Source organism: Struthio camelus, chromosome 20, assembly GCF_040807025.1.
Source record: "Struthio camelus isolate bStrCam1 chromosome 20, bStrCam1.hap1, whole genome shotgun sequence".
Classification (NCBI taxonomy): domain Eukaryota; kingdom Metazoa; phylum Chordata; class Aves; order Struthioniformes; family Struthionidae; genus Struthio; species Struthio camelus.
This window is the reverse complement of record NC_090961.1, coordinates 13524555-13546138: the sequence shown is the minus strand read 5'-3', so window position 1 is coordinate 13546138 and position 21584 is coordinate 13524555. Positions and strand designations below refer to the sequence as shown.

Here is a 21584-nt window from a genome sequence, read left to right as displayed (position 1 = left end):
CCCCAGGCTTAACAAGATCCAGCCCCAAAATCCTGGTTGCATCCCTGGCTCCAAACCTCCCACGGCCCCTGTAGGGAACTGCATGTTCCCTATATACAAGGGACTTCCTCTGCTTTGCGCTAGCTGGGCTCTGCCTGGTGCAGGGCAGGGTTTGGGAAGCCCTTGCCGTATAAAGGTCTGATCCCAAGTGGTACCAGCCCCTTGGAGAACACAATCCACAAGGCTGGGGCAGGGAAACAGGGTGTTTCACTGTCCCAGAGGCCCTGGCGATAGGAAGCAGGACCACCGCAGGGCCAAGGTTTCCTCTTTCGGGATCCCTAAGGTGTGAGGGATCTCCTGCCATGTCCTGGGAGAAGAGCTGATACAGAGTAGGTCCCCAGCAACCCCCAAGCCTGCGTGTCTTGACAGCACCAAGCGCTGTGCTTTTCCACAGGTGCATGCAGTGTTGACACCGTGTTTTGTCACTGAGCTCTGGGTACTTCATCACCTACGAGCCAGAATAACTTGAATTATAAGACCTGAGAGTAAATTAAGAAACATCACAATTCCTGCCTTGGCACCCCATGTTTTGAGTCAGGCTCGGGGAGGGGAGGACAGGGTTGTGTGGAGGGGCTGCACGTCCCGGCAGCATCATGGGCAAGGGCTCCTGGCTGCATATCCCCCAAGTGGCACCAGGCACCTGTCCAGCCTGGGAACAGCAGGCCAGAGCTTGGTCCCTGAGCTGGGCACAGAAGTGACGCCAGCAAGCTCATCCTCAGGCAAAAGTTGTGTTAGCCCTTCCGTGGCAGGAGGCCTGGGGGCAGATCAAGGGGTGACACACTTGAGGCAAGGACCCTTTTCCAAGGTGTTTATTGGGATGTCGTTGGCTGCTGCAGGAGCCACAGGGCACAGAGCAGAGGGGTGACACAAAGCTGCAGGGTGACATGGCAAGCTGTCACCACAGCTGAAGGAGCTGGGGAGCCCCAGGGTTCATGCCAGGGCTGTAGAGCAGGCAGAGGTATCTGATCAAAGCCTGGCCAGCCCTGGCTCTTGCCCCGTATCTGCAAGCAGTCAGACGGGATCACCGCTGAGCTCTGGGGACCTCTCAGCAACGCTGTCTGCGTCTACAGCTTCGTTTCTGGAAAGGAAAGAGGTGCTGAGAGGCTGGGGGAGATATCAGAGCCTAATGGCAGGGCTGGAGACTCACCTCTGCCTCCCCAAGAACCAATGATAAATGACAGAGCTGTCCCTGGGGATCCCAGTCCTCATCCAAAGGTGTCCCCCTCCTTGGGGACCCCAGCATAGATCAGCCCTCACCCCAGGGTGCCCCTGTCCCTGGGAATCCCAGAACAGACCAACCCTCACCCCAAGAAACCTCAATATAGACCCCATTAAGTCCAGTCTGACCCATATGGAGGACAAATGGGAATTTGCTTTACCAGGGTGCGTCCAATGGCTGCCCTGGGGGACGCCTTGCTCCCTCCTAGCCCCGTACAAGGGTGCGGAGGGACTCCTGGGGCAGGCCTTGCTCCTCGTGCCAGACCAGCATGCTTGCACCCTTTGGGCAGGACCACACAGCCGTGGCGAGGTGCGGGACCAGCCCAGCGTGCTCAGCCTGCAGCCAGGGCAGGGATAGCCACCGTAGTGCCCACTGCCCCGCAGGCACAGTCCAGCTCATGCGGGCACTGCCAGCCCCAGAGCTGCGAGCCAGGCCCTGTGTGGGTTGGTGCAGCCCAGCCTGAGCTTGGTGCATAGAGGCGGTTCAGTGTCTCATCAGGGACCTGCAACTCACCGTCGAGGATGTGGAACTCATCCGCGGAGTCGCAAAACCCTGCAACAGAGAGAGCCCACCGTGGTCACCCTGCCCAGGCACCTGGGACACCCCTGCCATGCACCCCAGGGCCACGCTATGGCACAGCCCTGTCCTTTACCAGGAGGGAAGCCATGGCATGGGGACAGGCCCCACACGTGTCCCTGCTCTCAGGCAATACAGGGCCACAAGCTGCTCAAACTCCTTGTGGACATGCCTGCCCTCCCCTCCCCATGTCAGAGGTGCCAACACCACAAACGCCGGTGTCAGATCCTCAGGCACAGCCATCGTCATGGGCACCCCGCACTCCCAGGGGACCATATACCACCTACCGTATGTGGGGAAGTAGTAGGTCACATCTTCATTCAGGCCAACAGCCCTGACATGCTGCTCGAATCTGTCCGCAACAGCATCACTGACTCGGCCGGCCCGTCCTGCAAGGGAAGGGAAAAACATGCCATCAGTGGCCTTGGGGGACAGATAGGACGTCTGTCCCCACCAGAAAGCCCCCAGCTCTCACACCCCCTGCTGCAGAGACTCAGGGCCAAAGGGCTTTTCAGCTCAGGAAAGCCAGTTACAAAACCTTGCCACTATCACAGCAGTTTCTGCTGATGCTCAGGGGGAAAAACTGCAGCTTTCCAGGATGACATGACCTCTCATTTGAATGTGACACCGGCTGCAGGGAGGGACAGCAGGCAGCAAGCGGGCAAAGGCTGATACGCCACAAACTAGTGAGCAGAAACATCTCGATTCCCCCAGCAGGATTTGCCTCCCTGTGACTGAGCTGCCCCCATAGGGACAGGATTTGCTCTGGGGCGATTCTTTCCATTCCCCTGCAGCGTTTTGTGGACAAAACTCTTCATCAGGTGACAAGGCTCTGCTGAGCTCTTCCATGGACACCCCTGCATCTGGGTCCTCCATGGGTCTGGAGGGCTCAGCATGCCTTGAGCCTAGCATTGGCCTACCACTCCCAAACCACCCCAGCCCCCCAAACCACCCCTGGCCAGCTGTGACCCAGCTCACATGTGCGGGACGTGACCCCACCAGCTTGCCTGTGCCAGACATGGTGTCACCAGCTCACACATGCTGACCAGAGAACAAAGGGCACAGCAAGATGCCTGATGAGAAGGGGTACAACCCGGGGCTCTGAGCAGAAGGATCAGCCCCTTGCCCCAGCCTTGCTCAGTAGGACATCCAATTTGGGGCAGCTTTGCTGTGCATGGGGCCCAGACATCCACCAGCACCTGTGCACCTCAGCTCCCAAAGCAGCCCCTCAACATCGACCCACCGTATAACTTGACAGAGATGCTCCGGCCCTTCTGGTAGTAGAGGATGGAGTAACTGCTGTAGTCCGTCTCCCCCACCACTACGTCCACCTTGCTGCTGTAGCCACGGCCTGGGAAAGACAGCCATAGCCCAGGGCAACGCCACTTAGCTCCCAGGCACGGCTAGCATCCCCTCTTGGGTGCACGGTGGGACTGGTACTATCCAGGAGCCTTGGCTTCACCGTGAGAGGGGCATACAAGGTGGTGAACATCAGGGCCAGAGCTGGTGCATCCTGCTCCCCTGCGGGAATGCCATTTCCCACCAGTGGGTACCACCCACCACTAGTTGGCACTGCCTATGATGGCATTCAGCACTGAGCACTCAGAGCCCAGGACTGGGATACTGGAAGGGCATTGGGGGACGAGGACACCAGAGGACACCTGACCTCCTGGCCAGGAGCAGGGCTTGGAGACTCCAGCTCTGTGGTCCCTATGCCACCCCAGGCCTGCCTGGCCTCCCTCACCCTTTAAGAGGAAACGTCCATGGGCCTTGGCAGGGAGGTAGTGTTGCTTGATCTCCCAGCATATCCCGTCCCTGTATGGGGAGAGAAGGACATTGTCTGTGCAAGCTGGAGAGGACCTCCCAGGATGCCAGGTCACTGCCCTCCCTGCTCGCCAGGGTGCACACAGGATGTGTTTTTCCCGGATATTGTTTTCTCTATGGGGGAGATGCTGCAAAGGGTCATCTGAGAGCCCTGTGGGGCTACCGTGAGAGATTTGGAGTCCAAAAACCTGCCAAGCCTGAGTGCCCATCGATCCCTGCTGCTTCCCTGCAGCAGGTCCAGGCCTGGCATCGGCTCCTCAAAATGCTCCAACACCCTGGTGCAGGCCACGGCACTCCATGACCAGGGGGAAGCTCCCACGGACATGCCGAAGGCCAGCTTCCTCCACTGTGCTGCTGCTGAACTGGCACTTAAGAGTCAGTCCCCTGCTGGGCAGCTGTGGAGGGTTTGCATGTTGGCTTGCTGCCTCAGTTTCCCCAGGTGGGTGAGAGTTGCATGTGTCGGCTGCCTAACCCCTCGAGACCCAGCCTTGACAGTCCAAGGCTGCCCTGGGCTGGGTGGCCACCGGACTAGCACAATGCCAGCCCTGCCGTGGCCAGGACTTCTAGCATGAGAGCTCCTGAGGGAGAGCCCACCTCTGCTTTGCTCCAGGGGCATCTGTCTTCCTTGGAGCCCATGGCTGGGGCACCAGCCCCAGTCTGACTTGCCTGCAGCATTCCTGTCCCTCCCTGAAGTCCTAGTGGGCCAATGTCACTCACAGCTTCCTGAAGGTGCTGATAGCCAGGCTCTGCCCTTCAACAGCCACCACCAGCGCCGTCGCCTCCAGACGGTGGCTGTGCTCCGCCAGGTGGCTGCAGCGGGAGGCCATGCCAACCAGGAACCACTTCCCTGTGAACTGTATGGCACGGGGTTGGCATCTCTTGCCAGGCTGCAGCCCCTGGGCCACCACCACCCCATGTCCCCAGCACCCACTGCCCCGAGCCCACAGCTGTGTGGCAGCAGGAGCCAGAAACCCCGTCCCCCTGACTGACACAGCGTGGGGGCTACCTGCAGGGCCAGGGTGCTCCCCCAGCCACGGCCATGCCCAGCCATGCTGGCGCAGCCCATGTCCAGCTAAGGGTCGGATCCTGCTCCTGCCTCCCGGGAGAGGGGATGGAACTGGCCCAGGCAAGGCTAAGCACCGGGTGCTGCCAGGCTCATCAAGACAGTGCCTGTTTCATCCCAATGCCATCATTGACACAGCCAAGAAGTGCCACAGGGCCTGGCCAGAGCCCTGCTGGCCTGCCTGGGAGTGCCAGCTCTTACTTCCATGACGTTTCCTTTTGCTTGGCATCTCTGCCCATGCCCGCGGTCCCTTGGTGTGCCCAAAGGTGCTGCTCACTGAGGGCCCTTGTTCAGGAGCAGGCAGGTGGACGGAGACGGACAGATAAGAGGTGGCGAGGAGCCAAGCAAGCCACGTCCCCAACCTGGCACAGGGACAGGCCGGAGGACAGCTGCAGGGAGTGGGATGGCCAAGGCGTCCCCCCGAAGCCTGTCACTGCCAGCAGGGGTGAGAGTACCTTGAGTGGTCCTGGGCATGTGGGTGGGCAAACCTCAGCACCCTGTCCCCACGGCCCAGGCCTGGCCGGGGGTCCTGGCCCAGGGGGGCCCCACAGCAAACCCCCCAAGCTCCTGGCTGCAGACCATCACCTCGAGCCCCAGCACTGGGGCTGGAGGCTGTGCCTGGTGCCCTGTGGGGAGCACTGAGCTCCAAATACGAAATCAAGAGCAATCGGACCAGCCCTGACTTGCCCACAGCCCCAGGGCTGAGCAGCGCAAGTACTGCAGGCAGCCGCAGGAGTAGGGCGCCCTGTGGGATGGCAGCCAGCCAGGGTTGGGCCGCCTGCGGCGAGGACTTGGCCTTTGAAAGCTGTCCCGTGCGTCAGTTCTCTGGACACCTCGCAAAGCCTGGGGACAGGCGCTTCTCAGGATTCGAGCCGTGGGGCTGAGCCACTCTGGACAGGCGTTAAGCCTGCCGTGCTGCTGTGGCCCCTCGCCGGGTGGTGTGGGGGACATCCTGGGGGCGCCAGGTCTAAGGGGGGACACACTGCGGAGTCAGGGCAGGGGGGGACGTGCTGATGGACCAAGTCTGGGGGATATACTGTGAGATCTGGTCTGGGGGAGACGCTGGGGGTCAGATCTGGGGGGTGACATGCTGCAGGGCCAGGTCTGAGCGGGGACACGTTGCGGGGACAGGGCTGGGGGGACAGGCTGCAGCGCTCCAGCATCTCTGAGCAAGTGGGGCCCCTGCTAGGCTGCTCCGAACCGAGCCGCCCCCAGCCATTCGTGCCCCCAGCCCCATCTCCAGCCGGGACAGGCCGGTGGGGCCGCCTGCAGGCCCCGAAATGCCCCAACCCCTCACCTGGGGCAGACTGAGGTTCTCCTGAATCGCAACCTTCTCGATGGGGCTCTCGGGAGGGGGGGGCCGCCTCCGCTTCTGCCCCTGCGACACCGGGAGGAGGAGGGCGAGGAAGAGGAGGGTGGCGAGGGGGGCCATGGTGCCCTGCAAGCCCGGAGCGGGGCCCGCGTCGCCCTGCCGCGCGGCGCTCGCCCTGCCGTGCTGTGCCGTGGCGGGGCAAGGGGCAGCGGGGCCGCTCTGATGGGAAGCGGCGGGGCCGGGTGCAGGGGCCGGAGGGCGGCGGGGTCACGCAGCACCGCGGCCTGCTTGGGGCGCTGCCAGGCGGCGGGCGCCGGCGGCCCAGCGGCCTCCACGGCCTGCCCGGGGGCCGAGCGGGGGACGCGCCGGAGGGCCGAGGTGGGGGCGACGCCTCGGTGCCGCGGGCCCGGCGGGCAGTGCTGGGCCTGGGGCGGCTGGGGCGGCTGCTCCAGCCCCGGCCCCACCACGGGGCCTGCCGACCCCACGGGCCCTGGCGAGACCCCCCCGGCGGGGGCAGGGCAGGGCAGGGCCGGGGGCGGGGCCTGATCGGGGCGGGGCCTTAAGGAGAGGGGCGGGGCCTGAGCGGGGACGGGTGGGGTGAGGCCGGACGAGGCCGCCCTGCAGGGGCGGTAGAGAGCGGAGCGAGCGGGCCGCGCTCGGTTAGCTGCGCCTGGGGCGTCAAAGGAGGGGGAGAGCTCTGGGCTCGATTTTTCCTGCCTGGGAAAGAAAACCGCGTGGTGATTGGAGGGAGGGAGGAAACCACAGAGAAGGCGGCTAGAGCGGCGCATAAAAACCGGAGCGGAAGTGCTCGGCGGAGGAGGCCGGAAGCGGTGCGGGGGGGAGGCGGGACAGTCGGAGCCGCGGAGGTGCCGTGAGCGGGGCGGCCCGGGGGCGCTGCTCGGGGCGGGGGGGGCCGGAGGCGACCCCAGGCGGTGGCGGGGGGGCTGGGCGCTGCGGCGCGGCCGGGCCGGGCCGGGCCTCACTCGTGTTTGCTTGCAGGCGCCGCGGCAGAATGACACGATGGAGGGCGGCGGCGGCCCCCTGCTCCCCGACAGCGTCCTCTACGAGATCTTCCTCTACCTGGACCACGTAGACGTGCTCGCGGTGGGGCTGGTGTGCCAGCAGTGGCACGCCGTGGCCCGCGACGAGTTCCTCTGGAAGGAGCTCTTCTACCGCTACTACCGCATCCCCCGCGAGGTGCCGCGGCACCCAGGTGCGGTCCCGCTGCCGGCCGGCCGGCGCAGCGCTGGGGCCGGCTGCCCTGCCTGGGGTCCCCTGGGGGGCTGGCAGCCGAGCGAGGGTCCCGCTTGTGAGCCCGTAGCGGCGGGAAGGGGAGAGCTCTTCTCCCTGTGCTACTCGGCCCTCTGTTTGCTGCTGGTGTTGGGTGCGATGGAGCCGCTAAACGGTGGGGGCCTGTGGATGGGGGCCCATGTGTGAAAGGCCCACGGACTATCTTTGCCCTTCGGAAAGGTGGCATCAAATGTTTGAAAATGCTTAGACTGTCCCTTTCTTCCCCAGAAAGGTGGTGGTTGGGGGGGGGTTTAGCCTTCTGCAGTGCAGGCAGACTGTCTCTGGTAGCTGCTTTACAGTGTGTCTAAGTGCTGCTGCTCTTAAAGAAGGCCCTGAAGAGATGCAGTGAGTTGCTTTGGCCTGCTGTATTGCAGCTGTGTTGGATTCCATGGTAATCACTGCTGGCTTTTTCTGATCAAGATTGGGACCTTACAGCAAGCCTGCACCTCAGGCTCTGTCCCTTCCTTGTCCCGGCTAGGAAGAGCTGGGAGTGTGTATTAGTCGATCAAGTTTACCTTTCCATATGCTGTAGGCAGTAGCTGCAGCCTGGCTGTAGAGGGTGAACGTGCTGTCTGGAGAGGGAGGTGGGTGTGCAAAAACTTAATTGTACAGTGGGCAACTGTTAATAGCTGACCCACTTGCTAGGTCAGGTCTGACTTGATCTTGGCCTACGCCCACACTAGGAAAATAACCTATTAACAGTCAGCATCAACTCTGAGCCCTGCATGGCCTTTTCCAGGTAAAGCTATCAACAGGCTCAATGCTGGTGGTCATACAATCATAGCTCTCTATTACTGTTCTGATCCTGTCTTAGAAGGTAGTCTAATACTGTCAAGCCCTGCTGAGACAAGTGTTGGGGATCTGGTGTTATGAGCCCTTGTTGTCAAGGTGAGTCTCTGTTGGAGTCAGAAATGCCTGTTCCCAGCATGCTGCAGAAGTCCAGGAGGGCTGCATGCCCTCCTCTGCCCCAGAGAGGGTGCACAGTGCTTCTGAGGATGGCTGCGCCAGAGGGTAGCGTGGCCTCTTGTTCGTTAGTTGCGGTCCCTACAGAAGGATGAGAAGAAACTGTGAGGAAGAAGTGACTGGGAGCCCAGGTCTCCCTGCAGTAGGGAACGCAGGGAGTAGGGAGCCTGGTGCAAGAGGGCTCTGAGGAAGAGCAGATGAGATGTGGATGTGATGACTTAGAATAATGCTTGATTTTTTTTTTTTTTTTTTTACTTGCACAGGCTCTATGAACTCTACAGGGTTGGAGTAGTTACCTTTAGTTTCTTATTTGAGGCTCTTTGACCAGGCTGTGTTTACCTCATGCTCCTTGGATTTTATAAGCTGACAACCCTGCTCTTTAGTGCTGATTGTGAATGAGTAGTCAATGTAATTCAGTAATATATCCAGGCACCTTCCAGGCTGCACATCCGGAGCTGTGAAAATCATCTACAAGGTTCCTGGGGAAGGGGGTGCCCGCCGCCAGTCCCAGGAAAAGACCAAAACAGGAGTTTTGGAAAATCAACTGCCAACCTTCTGGTGTGGTGTAGCTTGGGTCTTATAAGCAGAAATGTTGGAACTGCTAGGCCAGATGGGATTTGTCAGGACTGCTTCCCTGTTTGATGGGCTGGGACTGAATGCCTCAGAGGGGGGTGAAGCCCCCTGCCTAGTGAGTGATGTTGAGATAACCTGGCAGCTAATTGTTCCCTGCCTCCAAGAGCAGGTGTCTCCTGGACTGCAGTGAAAGATTTCCAAAAAACCTTCGGTCCTGTTCAGTGTAACTAGGAAAGTTGGCCATTGTCCAAATAAATGTCTAATCCTCTTTGCTTCTTCAGGATTTGCTGCTGCCAGAAGTCTGTAGGTTGCCTTACTGGGCACTTCATTAAAAATCCTCTTTGTTTATCTATTTATTTGCCTTCAGTATGACTTCCCTGAGTGTGCTCCAAACTCTTTTACTGCAAGATTCCTCGTCTGTCCTGACATAATGTGTTCAACTCCAGTTCTTCTCTCTTGTTTTTCCCAGTCTTTTGTCTCATGGAAGTCTGTCCATGTCCCCTTCCCCACCCTGTCAGTCTCATACCCTTTCTGGATCCCTCTTAATTCTGTATGAGATGAGACAGAGATAATCAGAACAGAGCCCAGTACTCTAAGGAACAACTTTCCTGTCATCATGTGATGAATTTGTTTTCATTATGCTGGGGTATGTGTGCAGTTCCAACTGCTGTTTTGTCCTGCAAAAAGTTTTTCTTAGATAGCTAAAAGCTATTATCTAACAGCTGTGCCCTGGTTGGTTCTTGCGGTGGCTGTAAATGGCTTAGAAAGTAGTGATATGCTAAGGAGTTGTGTCTTTTCTGAAAGAAAGGGCTGTGTGTGTAGGAGTGGGGAAGCTACTGAGAACAGGTCTTAGGCCCTGCTAGCAAGAGCTGAAGCCGTAGGGACCTTGGCCACAGCCAAGCTCCCAGCATTGCTAGCAGCAGTTGGGATGTGCTTCATTAAAGACTTATTCTGTGCCCCTGTGTAGCTCGGGTCTGTCTCTACCCTCCCACCTGAGTTCCTGTCCGATGTCCTTGCTCATGTGTTTCAGCTGCTGTTTCCTGGTATGACGAGTTCCAGAGGCTCTATGACACCATTCCTTGTATTGAAGTGCAGGCTCTGAAGGAGCACAATGACCAGGTTTTGCACCTCAGCTTCTCCCACTCCGGCTGTTTGTTTGCATCGTGCTCCAAAGACTGTACTGTTAAGGTAAAGTGGTAGTATGCCCCCATGCAAATCTTCCAGCTTTGATTTAGTAGGGCTTAGCCTTGAGAGCACCTCTTAGCTTTTTAAGAAGCCTGGAGAGGAGAGGTTTGCCCAGGGGTACCTGGACTTGCAGTTGTCCCTGCAGATGCTGAGCTGTCCTCGAAGCCACAGGACTGATGAGTCTTGCAAATGTAGCCTTGAGGGTTGTGGATTGCAGCTCTAGCCTGTCTGAAGATGGGAGAGGTGTCTACCTGGCTCTGGGTGCTTTCTAGCTGCAAATCAGTCCTCCATTGAGCTGTTGATGTAACAGGGACCATGTGGATCTACTGCAGAAAGTGACTTGCATGAATGATTATCTTAGGAGAAATCTCTCTCGACGTACTGAAAATACAGCTGTAGCAGTAACATTCACTGCTTGGCTCAGTGATGGAGAAGCAATTCTGCATTCAGTTATTCTCCAAAACTGTTGGCCCTTTTTCATGAAGGGGCTTGTAAGGGAGATCAGAACTTGGAGGCAATTAGATAGGGAGTTCTTTTTCTCCCCCCTCCCCAACTTCCCTCATGAGTGCTGGCAGGACAGATAAAGCAGAACTGTCCGGCTTCCTAACAGCTTCATAACTGTCTGTTTGCTTTCAGATCTGGAGCAATGAGCTGGACATCTCCCTGCAGCACAGCTCCAATATGAGGCCATATAACTGGAGCTACACACAGTTCTCCCAGTTTAACTCGGATGACTCCCTCCTTCTGGTATCAGGTGTCTTTGTGGGGCCTCACAACTCTTCGTCAGGAGAGATTGCTGTAATCAGTATGGGTAATTATTGCCCTTACCTCCATTGGGGCTTCCTAGTGCCAGGGTTCCCTTCCTTCCCTTGCTCTTTACGTGTGCTGTGGTCTTGACCTCTGCTTGTCTTGCCTTTTACCATCTGTGCAAAGGGGTCTTTATCTTGCAGTGCCATAGGGTAGACTTTCTGGATAATGTTAGTTATCTCTGTTCAGGTCATCATGTCATCACCTAGAACAGTAGTAGTCTGGCATTAATATCGTCACTTAACTTCAGTTCTAAGTGAGGGTCTGGGCAAGGCAGGAGTTGCCCATATTACCTGTTGTCCTGAAGCTACCATTTCTGACCCATGCTGTTACTTGCTGGTTCCACCCTGAGGTCCCAGGTGGCTTTCTGAGGTGCAACCATCCTGGCCCCTCTACCTTTTCTGCTCTAGTCCTGTGAACCCCACTACTCCCAACTGCATTATCTTTTGCTATTTCTGTGCTGCAGTCCTAGTCACTGTGCCAAAATCAAGGAGTGTTGCTAAATGCACAACTGTATTGTTCAAAAAGGCCCTAAGCGACAAAGGTGGGAGCCTGAGAGTGTGCTGAAAAGTCTTGTATGTTTGGCCTGTTCTTTTCCTTGCGGTGTCTGCTTTGGGCTGTGCTTGGAGAAAGGACATGAGGCTAGATGGCTTTCTGGTTTGACTCCATTTGGTTGCCCTTCCATTTTGTGCGTGCTCTCCCCTCAGATGCCTATAGAAGAGAGGAATTATCTATGTCCATAGTAGTGACTGGAAGCTGGACAGTAACTGGCCCACGTCTGCTCAGCTTCCACTAAAGGCGCTACATCAGTGCCTCTGCTGCTGTTAGCCAAGACTTGAATCTGTTTCCCATATCTTCTGCCTCTGTTTCTCCAGAGCCCTTGTAAGAAGCCATTACCTCATGCTTGTGTTTTCCCTCCCTTCCAGAGAATTTTACACTACTTTCCAGGGTGAGGAATAAACCCTACGATGTGTTTGGCTGCTGGCTGAATGAAACCAACTTGATTTCTGGCAATCTGCATCGGATTGGGCGTATAACCTCCTGTTCTGTGCTATGGCTGAACAACGCTTTCCAGGTGAGGTGCCTTTGTTCTGACTCTGTGGGCAGTACAGCTTCCTGCTGGCTCTTGTGGGAGGAAAAACTGCTGAGGCGGTTGGAGAGACAAATTAAGATGACAAGGCAACTCAGTCATGCTTCCCTCATCAGGCTTGCTCTCAGGATCTTTAGCTTGAGGCAACCCTTGCATGAGGTTTCTCTGCACTCAGTGTTGTGGTACCCATTGCAATAGTCTCTTCCTCACCTTCCAGCTCTGTACCTTCTGCTTTTGTTATCTTCTGCCTTGTCAACAGGGATAAGGACTTGAATGCAGTGCCCTAGAGCTTGTCTTGCTAAAGGGAGAGCGGAGGAAGCACAGCAGGGTTGCTGAACTCCTTCAGATCATAAAGCTTGGGCCTGGGGTGGCTGTATACTGGCATGTACCTGAGCAGTGACCATTCTCCCGCTTGGGAGCCAGCTATGTGTGCTGTTCCCTGGTGTTGGAGGCTGGCAGGAGGCTGAACTTAGTCCTGCCTGCCACTTGCTGAGACTTTCGTGGGCCCGGTGCTCTCAGTTGTGCTGTGGTTAGACCTAGAGATCAGTGTGCACTGGTCAGACTGTTTGTTTGCTGCTTGTCCGTTCTCTGCCGTTTGTGCCTCTGCCTTCTGGATTGAGGTGTGTTCCTCTTCCATGTCTTGCCTCTGTCACAAAATGTCACAACTGCACACCCTCTTGTTTTTTTTTCTTTGACCCAAAGCTTTGGTGCTGGCCCTAGGTGAAATCCTCTGTAGCTGTATTGCATTGCAGTAACCCTTACAGTAATCACATGCTTGTGCTGCACTGACACTACAGCATTAAATCCTCTATCCGCAAGAGGCAAGGAAGGACCTTGCCCAATTTGACAGGGCTGTTGAAGTGTGCCTGCTGACTGCCAAAGCTTTGTGCTAGGGAGAGACCTGCTGCTCGTGGCTGGGAGCTGAGAACCGGGCTGATCCCATTGAGGGGTGCATGCAAACTCCAAGAGCGCTGAGGTCTTCTTTTTCTGCTTCTTGTATGCCAGAGGCATGGTACTTCATACTGCACCTATGTTTATCATGGAGGCCTGTTCCTGAAATTCTTGTCATGCGACAGGCTGTGCCAGCAAATGACCTCAGGCAGAGAGGTGGGAGCAAGGCTGCCTGGCCTCTGTTTCCAGCTCAGCTGTTGTCTGCATGCATAAACTTGGCCCTGGCTTTCTGTCTCGGCGCTCCCACCTCCAAGGAGCATAATGAGAACCAGTCCACAAGGCTGGCCAGCCTCATGATCTGCAGTGCTTTGAGCTCCCCAGTGCTAAGAGGGGTCAGGTGCTTGACTGGGGTCCCCTGGGTGGGCTTAAGGTTCGGGCAAGTGGCTCTTTGAGCAGAGGCTGTAGGATCAACATGCCTCCAGTGAGGTGGTTCTTGCTTACCTGTCTTTTGCTTCCAGGGCATAGAGTCTGAGAATGTGAATGTAGTGAAGAGACTGTTTAAAATCCAGAACTTGAATGCCAGCACTATCCGGACAGTGATGGTGGCTGACTGTAGCCGGTACGATTCCCCAGATCTGCTCCTGGACTATGAGGAGCAGCTAGCTGCTTCTACCTCCACCTGCCCAGTCTTTGATCTTGGCAGTGACAGTGAGGAAGAGGAGGCCAAGCCCAAGCAGACTGCAGAGCCAGCAGGACAGGAATTGCCAGATGACGGGGGTGTGACAGCAGAGGATGGGCTGCAGCAGTTCTTTGATGATATCATGGAGGGCCGTGTGAGGCCTGCCATGACTGAGACTGAGCTAGAGACAAAGGTGGCTGAGCTGTTCATACGCAACAGAACTAAACCGCCCGAGCTGAACCTGCTCCCCACGGACAGCAATAGCAAGACAAAATACTTGATCTTCACCACAGGATGCCTCACCTATTCTCCACATCAGATAGGTAAGGTGTAGTCTGAGCTCCAGGGCACACCAGCCTCCCTGGGAGCATAGGCTGAGCATAGTTGCAACGACACTGACTTTTTTCAATCTGGAAAATACCTGTTTTATTTACTGCTTGTGTCTATATTGAATGCGCTGCAGTCTTGCTCAGGCTGCTGGACTCTTGATGCAGGAGGCTTTTTAGGTACCTGCAGTAGCTGAAGGGTGTTCCACCCCTCAAGCACTTGGCTTAAGTCTGTTTTGTTTCTGCCAAGCTCGACACTTGGCCAGATGGAAAACTCATGGCAAGGGATAAGCAGAAGACTGATAATAAGCCCCTGACTTTACAACATCAGCCATGTGTTGTACACAAGCGAGTGGGGGTGAAGGACAGCGATTGCTTTGACATGGGCTTGTGGGAGGGTCTCAGTCCTGTTTCCTTTGTGGAGAGGGCTTCCTGACAAGACTAGTCTGAGCAGCTTGGAGTTGTGTGTTGCTTACCCAGTGCCCCTCAGCTCTGGGAGATGGGGCCTTGCCATGCCGTCACAGCCAACTCTGAGGGGAGCACAGCCAAGCTGCCTCCCTCACTGCCCAGTGTTTAATGACACATCATGTGGCCTTTAAGTCTGAGTGGGGCACCTGAGCAGCTGAAGTTGAACCACTGGTTTGGTACTGAAAGGGTTTCACTGTAGATGATTAGATGCTTCAGCAAACATCTGTGGTGAGTGTCATTCCAGGCAGCCTGCTGGTGCTCAGCCTGCACTTGCTCAGCAGGGTACAAGGATCTATAACTGTAGCACTAGCCAAGCAATGGTGCTGTGGGTAGCCTTTTTCTGGTTTAGGACTTTTCCTCCTTATTCGGGGCTTGTCCCAGTGTCCCAACAACTAGAAGAATCTGAATGTATGGTGAAATAATGTGGTGATGAACAAATAGTCTGTCTGGCTACTTCTCAAAAGCCCCTGAGAGCTAGCTTAGTTCAGTGGAAAGAACCAGGCAGTAAAATGTGGGGAGGGAAGGAGAGCTGCTTCCAGGCAAGAAGACTCTTATAAAGCTGGGCAGTTTTAGTTCCTCTTGCTGCTTGTGCTATTTCAGCCTCTCCTCCCGGCTACAGGTGCTCCTAATCCTTCTGTTCCTTGGCCTGCACCAGTACAGGTGAATAAGACAGGATAGCTTGCTGAGAAAGGCTATTTCCAAAGCTGTAGACAACCTGGAGAAGAGTCCCTTGGTCTCTGCCTACCTAAGATAAGAATGCAACCTGACTGAGCGTAGCCTGATGCTCCCTGCTGCCATCCATGACTGGGTCCGCAGACAGGCATGATAGACATCAGCTGCCTCCCTGGCCTTGGCCCACCTTTGAAAGCACAGCAGCATGGTGGGCGGCCTGCTGTGAGTCAGACCCTGTAAGCAGCATGCATCTTGATCTGCCTGGCTGAACAAACACTGCATTGCATGCTGGGACCTGCAGTGTGTAAAAAAGCAAAGCATGGTGTTAAGGCAGCTGCTGCCTTTGGACCCTTCTGACTTCCAGTAGAGCCTCCCTTGGCTGTGAGTTTTGGTGCCTTTGAACTCCAGTGACTCCCTGGCCTGAAGCCAGTGCCCAGAGCAGAGACTGGTTGTTCTGAGGGATGAACCCTGGCTTGGCTCCTGTCCCAGCCATGAGTCACTGCAATATGCTTGGCCCATAGGTTTGTGTGTTGAACTATCCTTTGCGTATCTTCTTCCTGTCCCTGAGGAACTGGTACTCGAAAGAGCTTGCTGCTATACTTCTCTGCCCAGTCTGCTGGGCGGCTGGAGCTGCTGGTGGGAGCCCTGCTGCCGGGGTGGCCAGGCCTGCTTCTGGGCTTCGGCTCAGCCTCACCTGATCTGTGACTCGCGAGCATCTCTCCTGCAGGCGTTTCCTTTAAGCTTCTCTTGTGCTAGCTGTAGGTCTGAGTCATGGGCAAATGCTGCCTGTTTGGCTGGTGTCTGCATGCAGAGATCACGTAGCTTTTTGAAACTGGGATTTTTGGTGCTGTGTAAATGAGGAAAAAGGTGCTGGTGAGCCTTGACAGTTGGGCTGGCTAAAGCAAAGATTTCTATCCTGAAGTTCCTCATGTGTCCAGGTTCAGCTGCAGTGGTTCTTTGAATGGCCTTGAGCTGAGGTGCAATGGGGTGTTCCCCCTACCCTCCTCTGGTTGCTGTAGAGGGCCAAAATTGAGGGTGCTCAGGAGGGTAATGGGATGGGCCATATCCCGATTTCTCGTGGACACGCTGGGGAGGCTAAACCCACATGTGCCCCAAAATTACTGAGACTTATGGTCATCCAGGGAGCCCTAATAGGTTGGGATCTCTGTCTGGAGTTGGAAGAAGGAGAGGACCTGACCCATTGCGTGTTTCTCCCTTGGTCTGGAAGTTCAAAAGCTGTAAACTATGGGCCCGGCCAAAGGATTTCTTTCAGGGGAAAAACCTTTCCACAGCCAGCATAGCTCCCTTCACAGCAGCTCTGCGGCCTCATGAGAGGCTTGGACCCAGGCTTGGAACTAGGTGTGGCTGCACCAGACAGGATGGTAGCAGGTGGGTGTCTTGCTGGCTGGGGTTGAATGTGCCAAAGTGTCACTTGTGTGCACGTTCCTGGTCAAAAGCAGCACTAGCAAGAGCTTGAAAGAGCCTGGCAGGGACCGGAGCCCTGTCCCAGACCCTTCCCTCGGTTCTTGGCCAGGAGTGAGTCAGTTCTCCTTTCTTAGCAGCGCTAAGGGAAGCTCTTCTCTGAAGCCTGGGGACTTTCATCAATCCTGCTGTGTGCTGGCAACAACCTGCAGAATGGACTGACTCTGCTTTCTGTCCCCAAGGGATTAAAAGGATCCTGCCTCATCAGATGACAACTGCTGGGCCAGTGCTTGGGGAGGAGAGGCGTTCAGATGAGTTCTTTGACTCCTTGGATCATGTCATTGACATCCACGGACACATCATTGGCATGGGCCTCTCCCCTGACCACAGGTGAGCGTGGTGGGAGGGAGGCATGCAGGGTGGGTGCTCCCTGCTGGCTTTAGGCAGTGCAAGGTGTGCATGGTGCAGTCTGGGGTGGCAGCTGTTTAAGGACTCTTTGGGATGAATAGAAGAAGCAGCAACTTCCACCCTGGGAAGAGACCCATCTGCTTTGGCATTGGGATGAGGTACTCCACACTAGGGTAGATTGTACAGCCAGTAAAACCAGAGCAAAGTAGCTGCAAGTCTCGGAGGAACTGGAATATCTTACTCAAATGCCTGTAGGCTCGGATTATCCCCAGGGACCTATTCACATATATATACGGCAGAGAGCACACTGGGCACTCGTCCTCCTCTGAGTGCTAGCAGTGAACTTTACCTTCTGGAAAATGCACCATGTGTCCTGAAAGAGCCCTTGGCCCTGCTGCATTTAACCTGGTTTTGGCTGGAGGTTTCAGACCTTTGCTGCAGGTTGCTGAAGTGCTGTTGACGGAGGGAAGTCTCTGCACTGGTGGTATGCTGGCTTAGTGGATAGAGCAAGGAGCCTGCTCAGGCAGCTGCTGTCCATCCACGTCCCACTTATAACCTAATACTGAAGGCACGTGTATGGCTCAAGCGTCTCCCCAGATCTCAGCAGGAGAACTTTCTTCCTTCTGGTCGGCTGAGCCTCTTTCAGGTTAGAGGTCAGGCAGGGAGCCTTGTAAGAGTGAAGGAGCTGCCCACAGCGATGAGCCTCTTCCCTGAGGCAGATTGATCAGATGCTCTGCAGCCACCATGCTTGGAGTTGGTTTTAATGAGACCAGAGAGGTTCAGCCTAGCCTCTGGGACCCATAGTCCAAATTGTGGTGGCATTCTCCTTCCCACACAGGGCAGGAAGTGGTTCTGTAGTGGTTCAGGAACGTGCAGGCTGCAACCCAGTGTTGCAGACTGGGTTTTAACAAGCCTGCAGCTCTGCTAGCTAGGAACCAGAAAAACTGTTCAGGTGCCACCTGGCTGGGCTGGGCTGTGCGAAAGGCTTTTACAGCTGGGGCTCTGACTTTTCTGAGCGTGCAGCAAGGTGTCAGGGTAAACCCTTTGCTGTACTCCCTTCCCCAAGGTACCTGTACGTGAACAGCCGGGCCTGGCCACGGGACTGTGTGATCTCAGACCCAATGCAGCCGCCTCCCATTGCTGAGGAGATTGATCTGCATGTGTTCGACCTGAAGACGATGAAGGAGGTGAAAAGAGCCCTCCGTGCGCATCGGGCCTATACACCCAATGAGGAGTGCTTCTTCATCTTCCTGGATGTCAGCAGGGATTTTGTAGCAAGGTGTGGAGGGACAGGGGTGGGCAGGAGCCTGGCTCCAAGTCCGGTAGGGTGGGGGGGGGGGGAAGGGGGGGGCCAAGGTCTGGCACTGCAGGACTGGCTTGTGCAAGCAGGGCTTAGTCTGTGTGCTGGAAATTCCTGTGTGTTGTGAGCAGAGCAAAAACTGGAAATTTGTAAACAGCAGAGTGACTGAATCACCAGGTGCTGGTGGGATGTGCTAATGAAGGCCGTCTGCTGTGGCACTGTTGTGAAATCTGTGTGGAAAGAGGAAACACTGGGCTGTGGCATGTTTGGCAGTGGGTGGCAAGTGACTTTCTTGGGGGCTGCAGGCAGCAAGTGCTGGTAGGGTGAGTTGAAGGGATCACTTAAAACAGCCTTGCTGCAATGAACAGGGCAGTTCACAGCTGGCTTTGCCAGGAAGTGCTGCAGTGTGGCTTCAAGTCAACAGCCTGACTGTCTGTGTGTCCCGAGTTCATTTTGAAAGACTTTTCTTGCTGCTATGAGGCCTCATTTTGGGCTCCACTTCTGGGAACCCACCTCTGTCTGGGGCAGAGTCTGGATCCCAAGAGCAATTTGCCTGCCCAGGCTGCAGTGCTCTCAGAGGACGAGACTGCAGATGGAGGCTAGGGCCTCTGGCCAGGTCAAAAGCACCCTCTGTCTCCGTCTGCCTAAAGAAGAGGGTTGGGAGAGGCAGGTTACCCAGGCGGTCGTGTTTAATGCCCTTCCTGCTATCTTGTCTGATATAGCGGGGCAGAGGATCGCCACGGCTACATCTGGGACCGGCACTATAACATCTGCCTGGCCAAACTGCAACACGATAATGTGGTCAACTCGGTGGCATTCAGCCCAGTTGAGCAGGAGCTGCTCCTGACAGCCAGCGATGACGCTACCATCAAGGTGTGGCGCTCTCCTCGCACAGTGCGGATCCAGCAGGCCAGGAAACCCAGGCCCAGAAAACTGCTCTTCTCTTGGCTCATGAACCAGAAAAGCTGAACCCAGGTACACCTGCTCCTGCAGCTTCCTCACTCCAGCCACTTCCTCTGGAGCTTGCAGAGCTTTGAGCCCTGCACAGTGGAGACAAGCTCTGGGCACATGAATCCCATCAGCTGAGTCAGGAGGGACCCCAGTAGTGGGAACTGCTTCCTCCTCAGAGCATCTGCTTCAAAGACAGCACATAAGAGCTGAGGGCCTGTTCCTGGGTCTGACTGGGCAGTAGCCTGAGCTGGTCACTGCAGGGCAGCCTCCCCACAGCTTCTCACAAATGCTGCCACTTGGTCACAGCTCTCTCCAAGTGAGCTTTGGTCTTGGAACAGACTGAAGCCTGTCTCCAGCCTTTGTACTGTGTGAGTCTGGGACATGTCTGACCTTGCTGAGAGCTACTGGCTGCAGAGCACTTGGCAAAAGCAGTGGTACAGCGCTGTGCTGCCTTATTGCAGGACTTTTTTTTTTTTAAATATAGTAGTTTTATTAATGTTGGCTTGTCCCAAACCTCCATGGGCAGTTCATCTAGCTGCTGGGTGTGCTGAGTGCCTCCTCCCACACAGCATTTGGGCCCTGAAGGGCAGGAAGGATTGGAGGGCTGAAAAGGCCATTGCAGTGAGGGCAGCTGAGGAGGCAGTGCTGGGGCTGCTGCTGAAGGACCTGCCTGGCATCTCAACTTGGCATTTAGCGCAGCCCTCTGGGATGCAGCCAGCTGCTATGTTGATGCCTTCTGTTAGCAACTAAGTATTGATAGAGCCAGTTCCCAAACTGTGTTTGTGGAGAGCTGGTGGTAACATGGTGCTGGCTTTGCCTCTGTCTTCCTCTGCTAAGTAGCACTGAAATAAGCTGTGGCATTGGTAACTTATTTATTCCAGGGGATCTGCTGCCCCTTCCCAAGAAGGCAGCTGTGAAGATGGCTGGTGGGTCTTATGGTCACCTCCCTCCCTTGCTACTCAAATTGTGGCACTTTAGGTTCTCTTGGTATGTTCTCTGTGAATAGGTGTGGCCACCCGTAAGTGTCTACAGGTATTCACCCACAGGTGAACAGGTGGAGACACAGCACTCTTCCACCTGAACTGACAGTTGAATAAGCTTCCTCCTACCTGGGTTCACTTGCCTTGGATTAGGAGGGTCGGCTCCTCTTGGACACCCCTCTGAACACAGGAGCTGGCTCTCTTTAAACTGTTATGAACCCAGTGTTGTTTACTCTGTATCTGTCCCTGAAGGTCCTCTCTCTCCAGCGGGGAGCCAAATGTGAGAATCTAAAATTAAGCTCCTAATCTTGACTCGGCCTAGATGGCTGAGAACTGGTCCCAGAGCCACTGCTGGCAGGCAGTGACCCAGGAGCTGGGCTTTAGGCCTGTGTTTGGAAGGGAGCCTAGCCTGAAACAGAGGCTGGAGGAGGAACTCCAGGAATCCTGGGTCCCCTGAGAATGCTGTGGGGCAGCTGTCTGTGCCACTCACAGTGGTTGGGTTGCAAATAGACTTTATGGAGGCAGCAGATACTGTCTTGATGTGCACTGATGGCTTTAACAGCTCCTGAGGTCCTTGACAAGGGCGTTTGTATCCTTCTGTTCCCCCTCCCTCCCCCCCCCCCCAGCAGGTGCCCATGGCTTTATTCAAAACCCTTGTACTCAGGTTTTCTGTCTTCATATGACTTCCAGAAGAAGCGAGTCCTTTATTTGTGTGTGTGTGTGTGTGTGTGTGTGCACAAGATCTAAATCCAGTTATCTATCCTGTTACACCAAGTAACTCAGCCTCTACCTTCTTCCATTTGCCCCTAAAGCTTGTGAAATCTGTTCTTCTCACTTAGCTCTGTGTAGTAGTGAGCAAGGCACTGAGGGTTTATGTTTGTATCAAGTTTTGCTCTTCACTATGGCATTGAATAAATATTCTGCTCAAGCATCTCTGCAATGTGCGTTTGTTTTTCTTTTTAAGAAGCAGTCTTTTCTGCTGAAGTGAAACTAAAGCCAGAATGGTAATATAATTTGGCTACAGCTACTGCCCAGTAGTAATTGCTGGCCGTGCACCTTGCATGGTGGTAGCAAGCTGTTTAAAACAATAAAAAGGGGACAGCAAGAGGGCAGCTGTAGACTATTAGCCAGCTCCTGTTTGCTCTCAGGGGAGGAGGGGAAGCAGAGTGTATTGCTAAATCAAGCAGAGATGTCTTTGAGAAAGCTGCTCTGTGCTTTTGGGACTGTGGTGTAACCCTTCCTTAAGGCAAGGGGGCCAGTGATGGGCTCTGGGAGCAGGCCCCTGCGGTCCTGGTCTGGGGCCAGAGCAGTGTTTCTGGTTCTCTACTCCTTTCCTTGCAGGGCTAGAAAGGTTCCTAGTTTTTCCAAGAAGCTGGGGTTAAGCAAGGAGTAAGTGTGCTGGTCTTTTGTGGGCAGTAGGCTGGGGGAACGGTTGTTTCAGTGCCATTAGCCTCTACGCCCCTGGAGTCTTTCAACCTCTTGCTGCTCACCTCAGAGCATCCTGTAGCAGCTTTGTATTAAGTGGTTCTGGCAGCCTCATGAGACC

The 21584-nt window shown here is 55.5% G+C and overlaps 2 protein-coding genes across 3 annotated transcripts; one reads left to right on the top strand and one right to left on the bottom strand.

Moving 5' to 3' along the window:
* Positions 1 to 832: 832 nt before the first annotated feature.
* Positions 833 to 6348, bottom strand: C8G (complement C8 gamma chain). Its single transcript, XM_068915328.1, has 7 exons — positions 6019 to 6348; positions 4376 to 4512; positions 3579 to 3649; positions 3078 to 3185; positions 2122 to 2223; positions 1772 to 1810; positions 833 to 1117 (listed from the first exon to the last, which is right to left on the bottom strand). Exons 1-7 carry the CDS (start codon positions 6151 to 6153, stop codon positions 1104 to 1106), a joined length of 606 nt encoding a protein of 201 aa, XP_068771429.1. The 5' UTR covers positions 6154 to 6348; the 3' UTR covers positions 833 to 1103.
* Positions 6349 to 6661: 313 nt separating this feature from the next.
* FBXW5 (F-box and WD repeat domain containing 5) lies at positions 6662 to 20969 on the top strand. 2 transcript variants are annotated; one of them, XM_068915313.1, is made up of 9 exons: positions 6662 to 6863; positions 7033 to 7246; positions 9890 to 10047; positions 10681 to 10855; positions 11778 to 11926; positions 13351 to 13834; positions 16642 to 16789; positions 17874 to 18086; positions 18830 to 20969. In XM_068915313.1, exons 2-9 carry the CDS (start codon positions 7054 to 7056, stop codon positions 19074 to 19076), a joined length of 1767 nt encoding a protein of 588 aa, XP_068771414.1. In that variant the 5' UTR covers positions 6662 to 6863; positions 7033 to 7053; the 3' UTR covers positions 19077 to 20969. The 2 variants fall into 2 exon arrangements, with proteins under 2 accessions (XP_068771414.1, XP_068771413.1); XM_068915312.1 differs by having other exon boundaries at positions 6820 to 6899.
* The last annotated feature ends 615 nt before the right edge of the window (positions 20970 to 21584 follow it).

Bases quoted from the DNA above. Each gene is read 5' to 3' on its own strand.
- FBXW5 (XM_068915313.1), top strand. From the start codon at position 7,054: ATGGAGGGCGGCGGCGGCCCCCTGCTCCCCGACAGCGTCCTCTACGAG. The intron at 7,247-9,889 runs GTGCGGTCCCGC...CATGTGTTTCAG, and splicing joins CGAGGTGCCGCGGCACCCAG to CTGCTGTTTCCTGGTATGAC. The intron at 11,927-13,350 runs GTGAGGTGCCTT...TTTTGCTTCCAG, and splicing joins GGCTGAACAACGCTTTCCAG to GGCATAGAGTCTGAGAATGT.
- C8G (XM_068915328.1), bottom strand. From the start codon at position 6,153: ATGGCCCCCCTCGCCACCCTCCTCTTCCTCGCCCTCCTCCTCCCGGTG. The intron at 2,224-3,077 runs GTGGGTCGATGT...CTTCCCTTGCAG, and splicing joins CATCTCTGTCAAGTTATACG to GACGGGCCGGCCGAGTCAGT. The intron at 1,811-2,121 runs GTAGGTGGTATA...TCTCTGTTGCAG, and splicing joins CTACTACTTCCCCACATACG to GGTTTTGCGACTCCGCGGAT.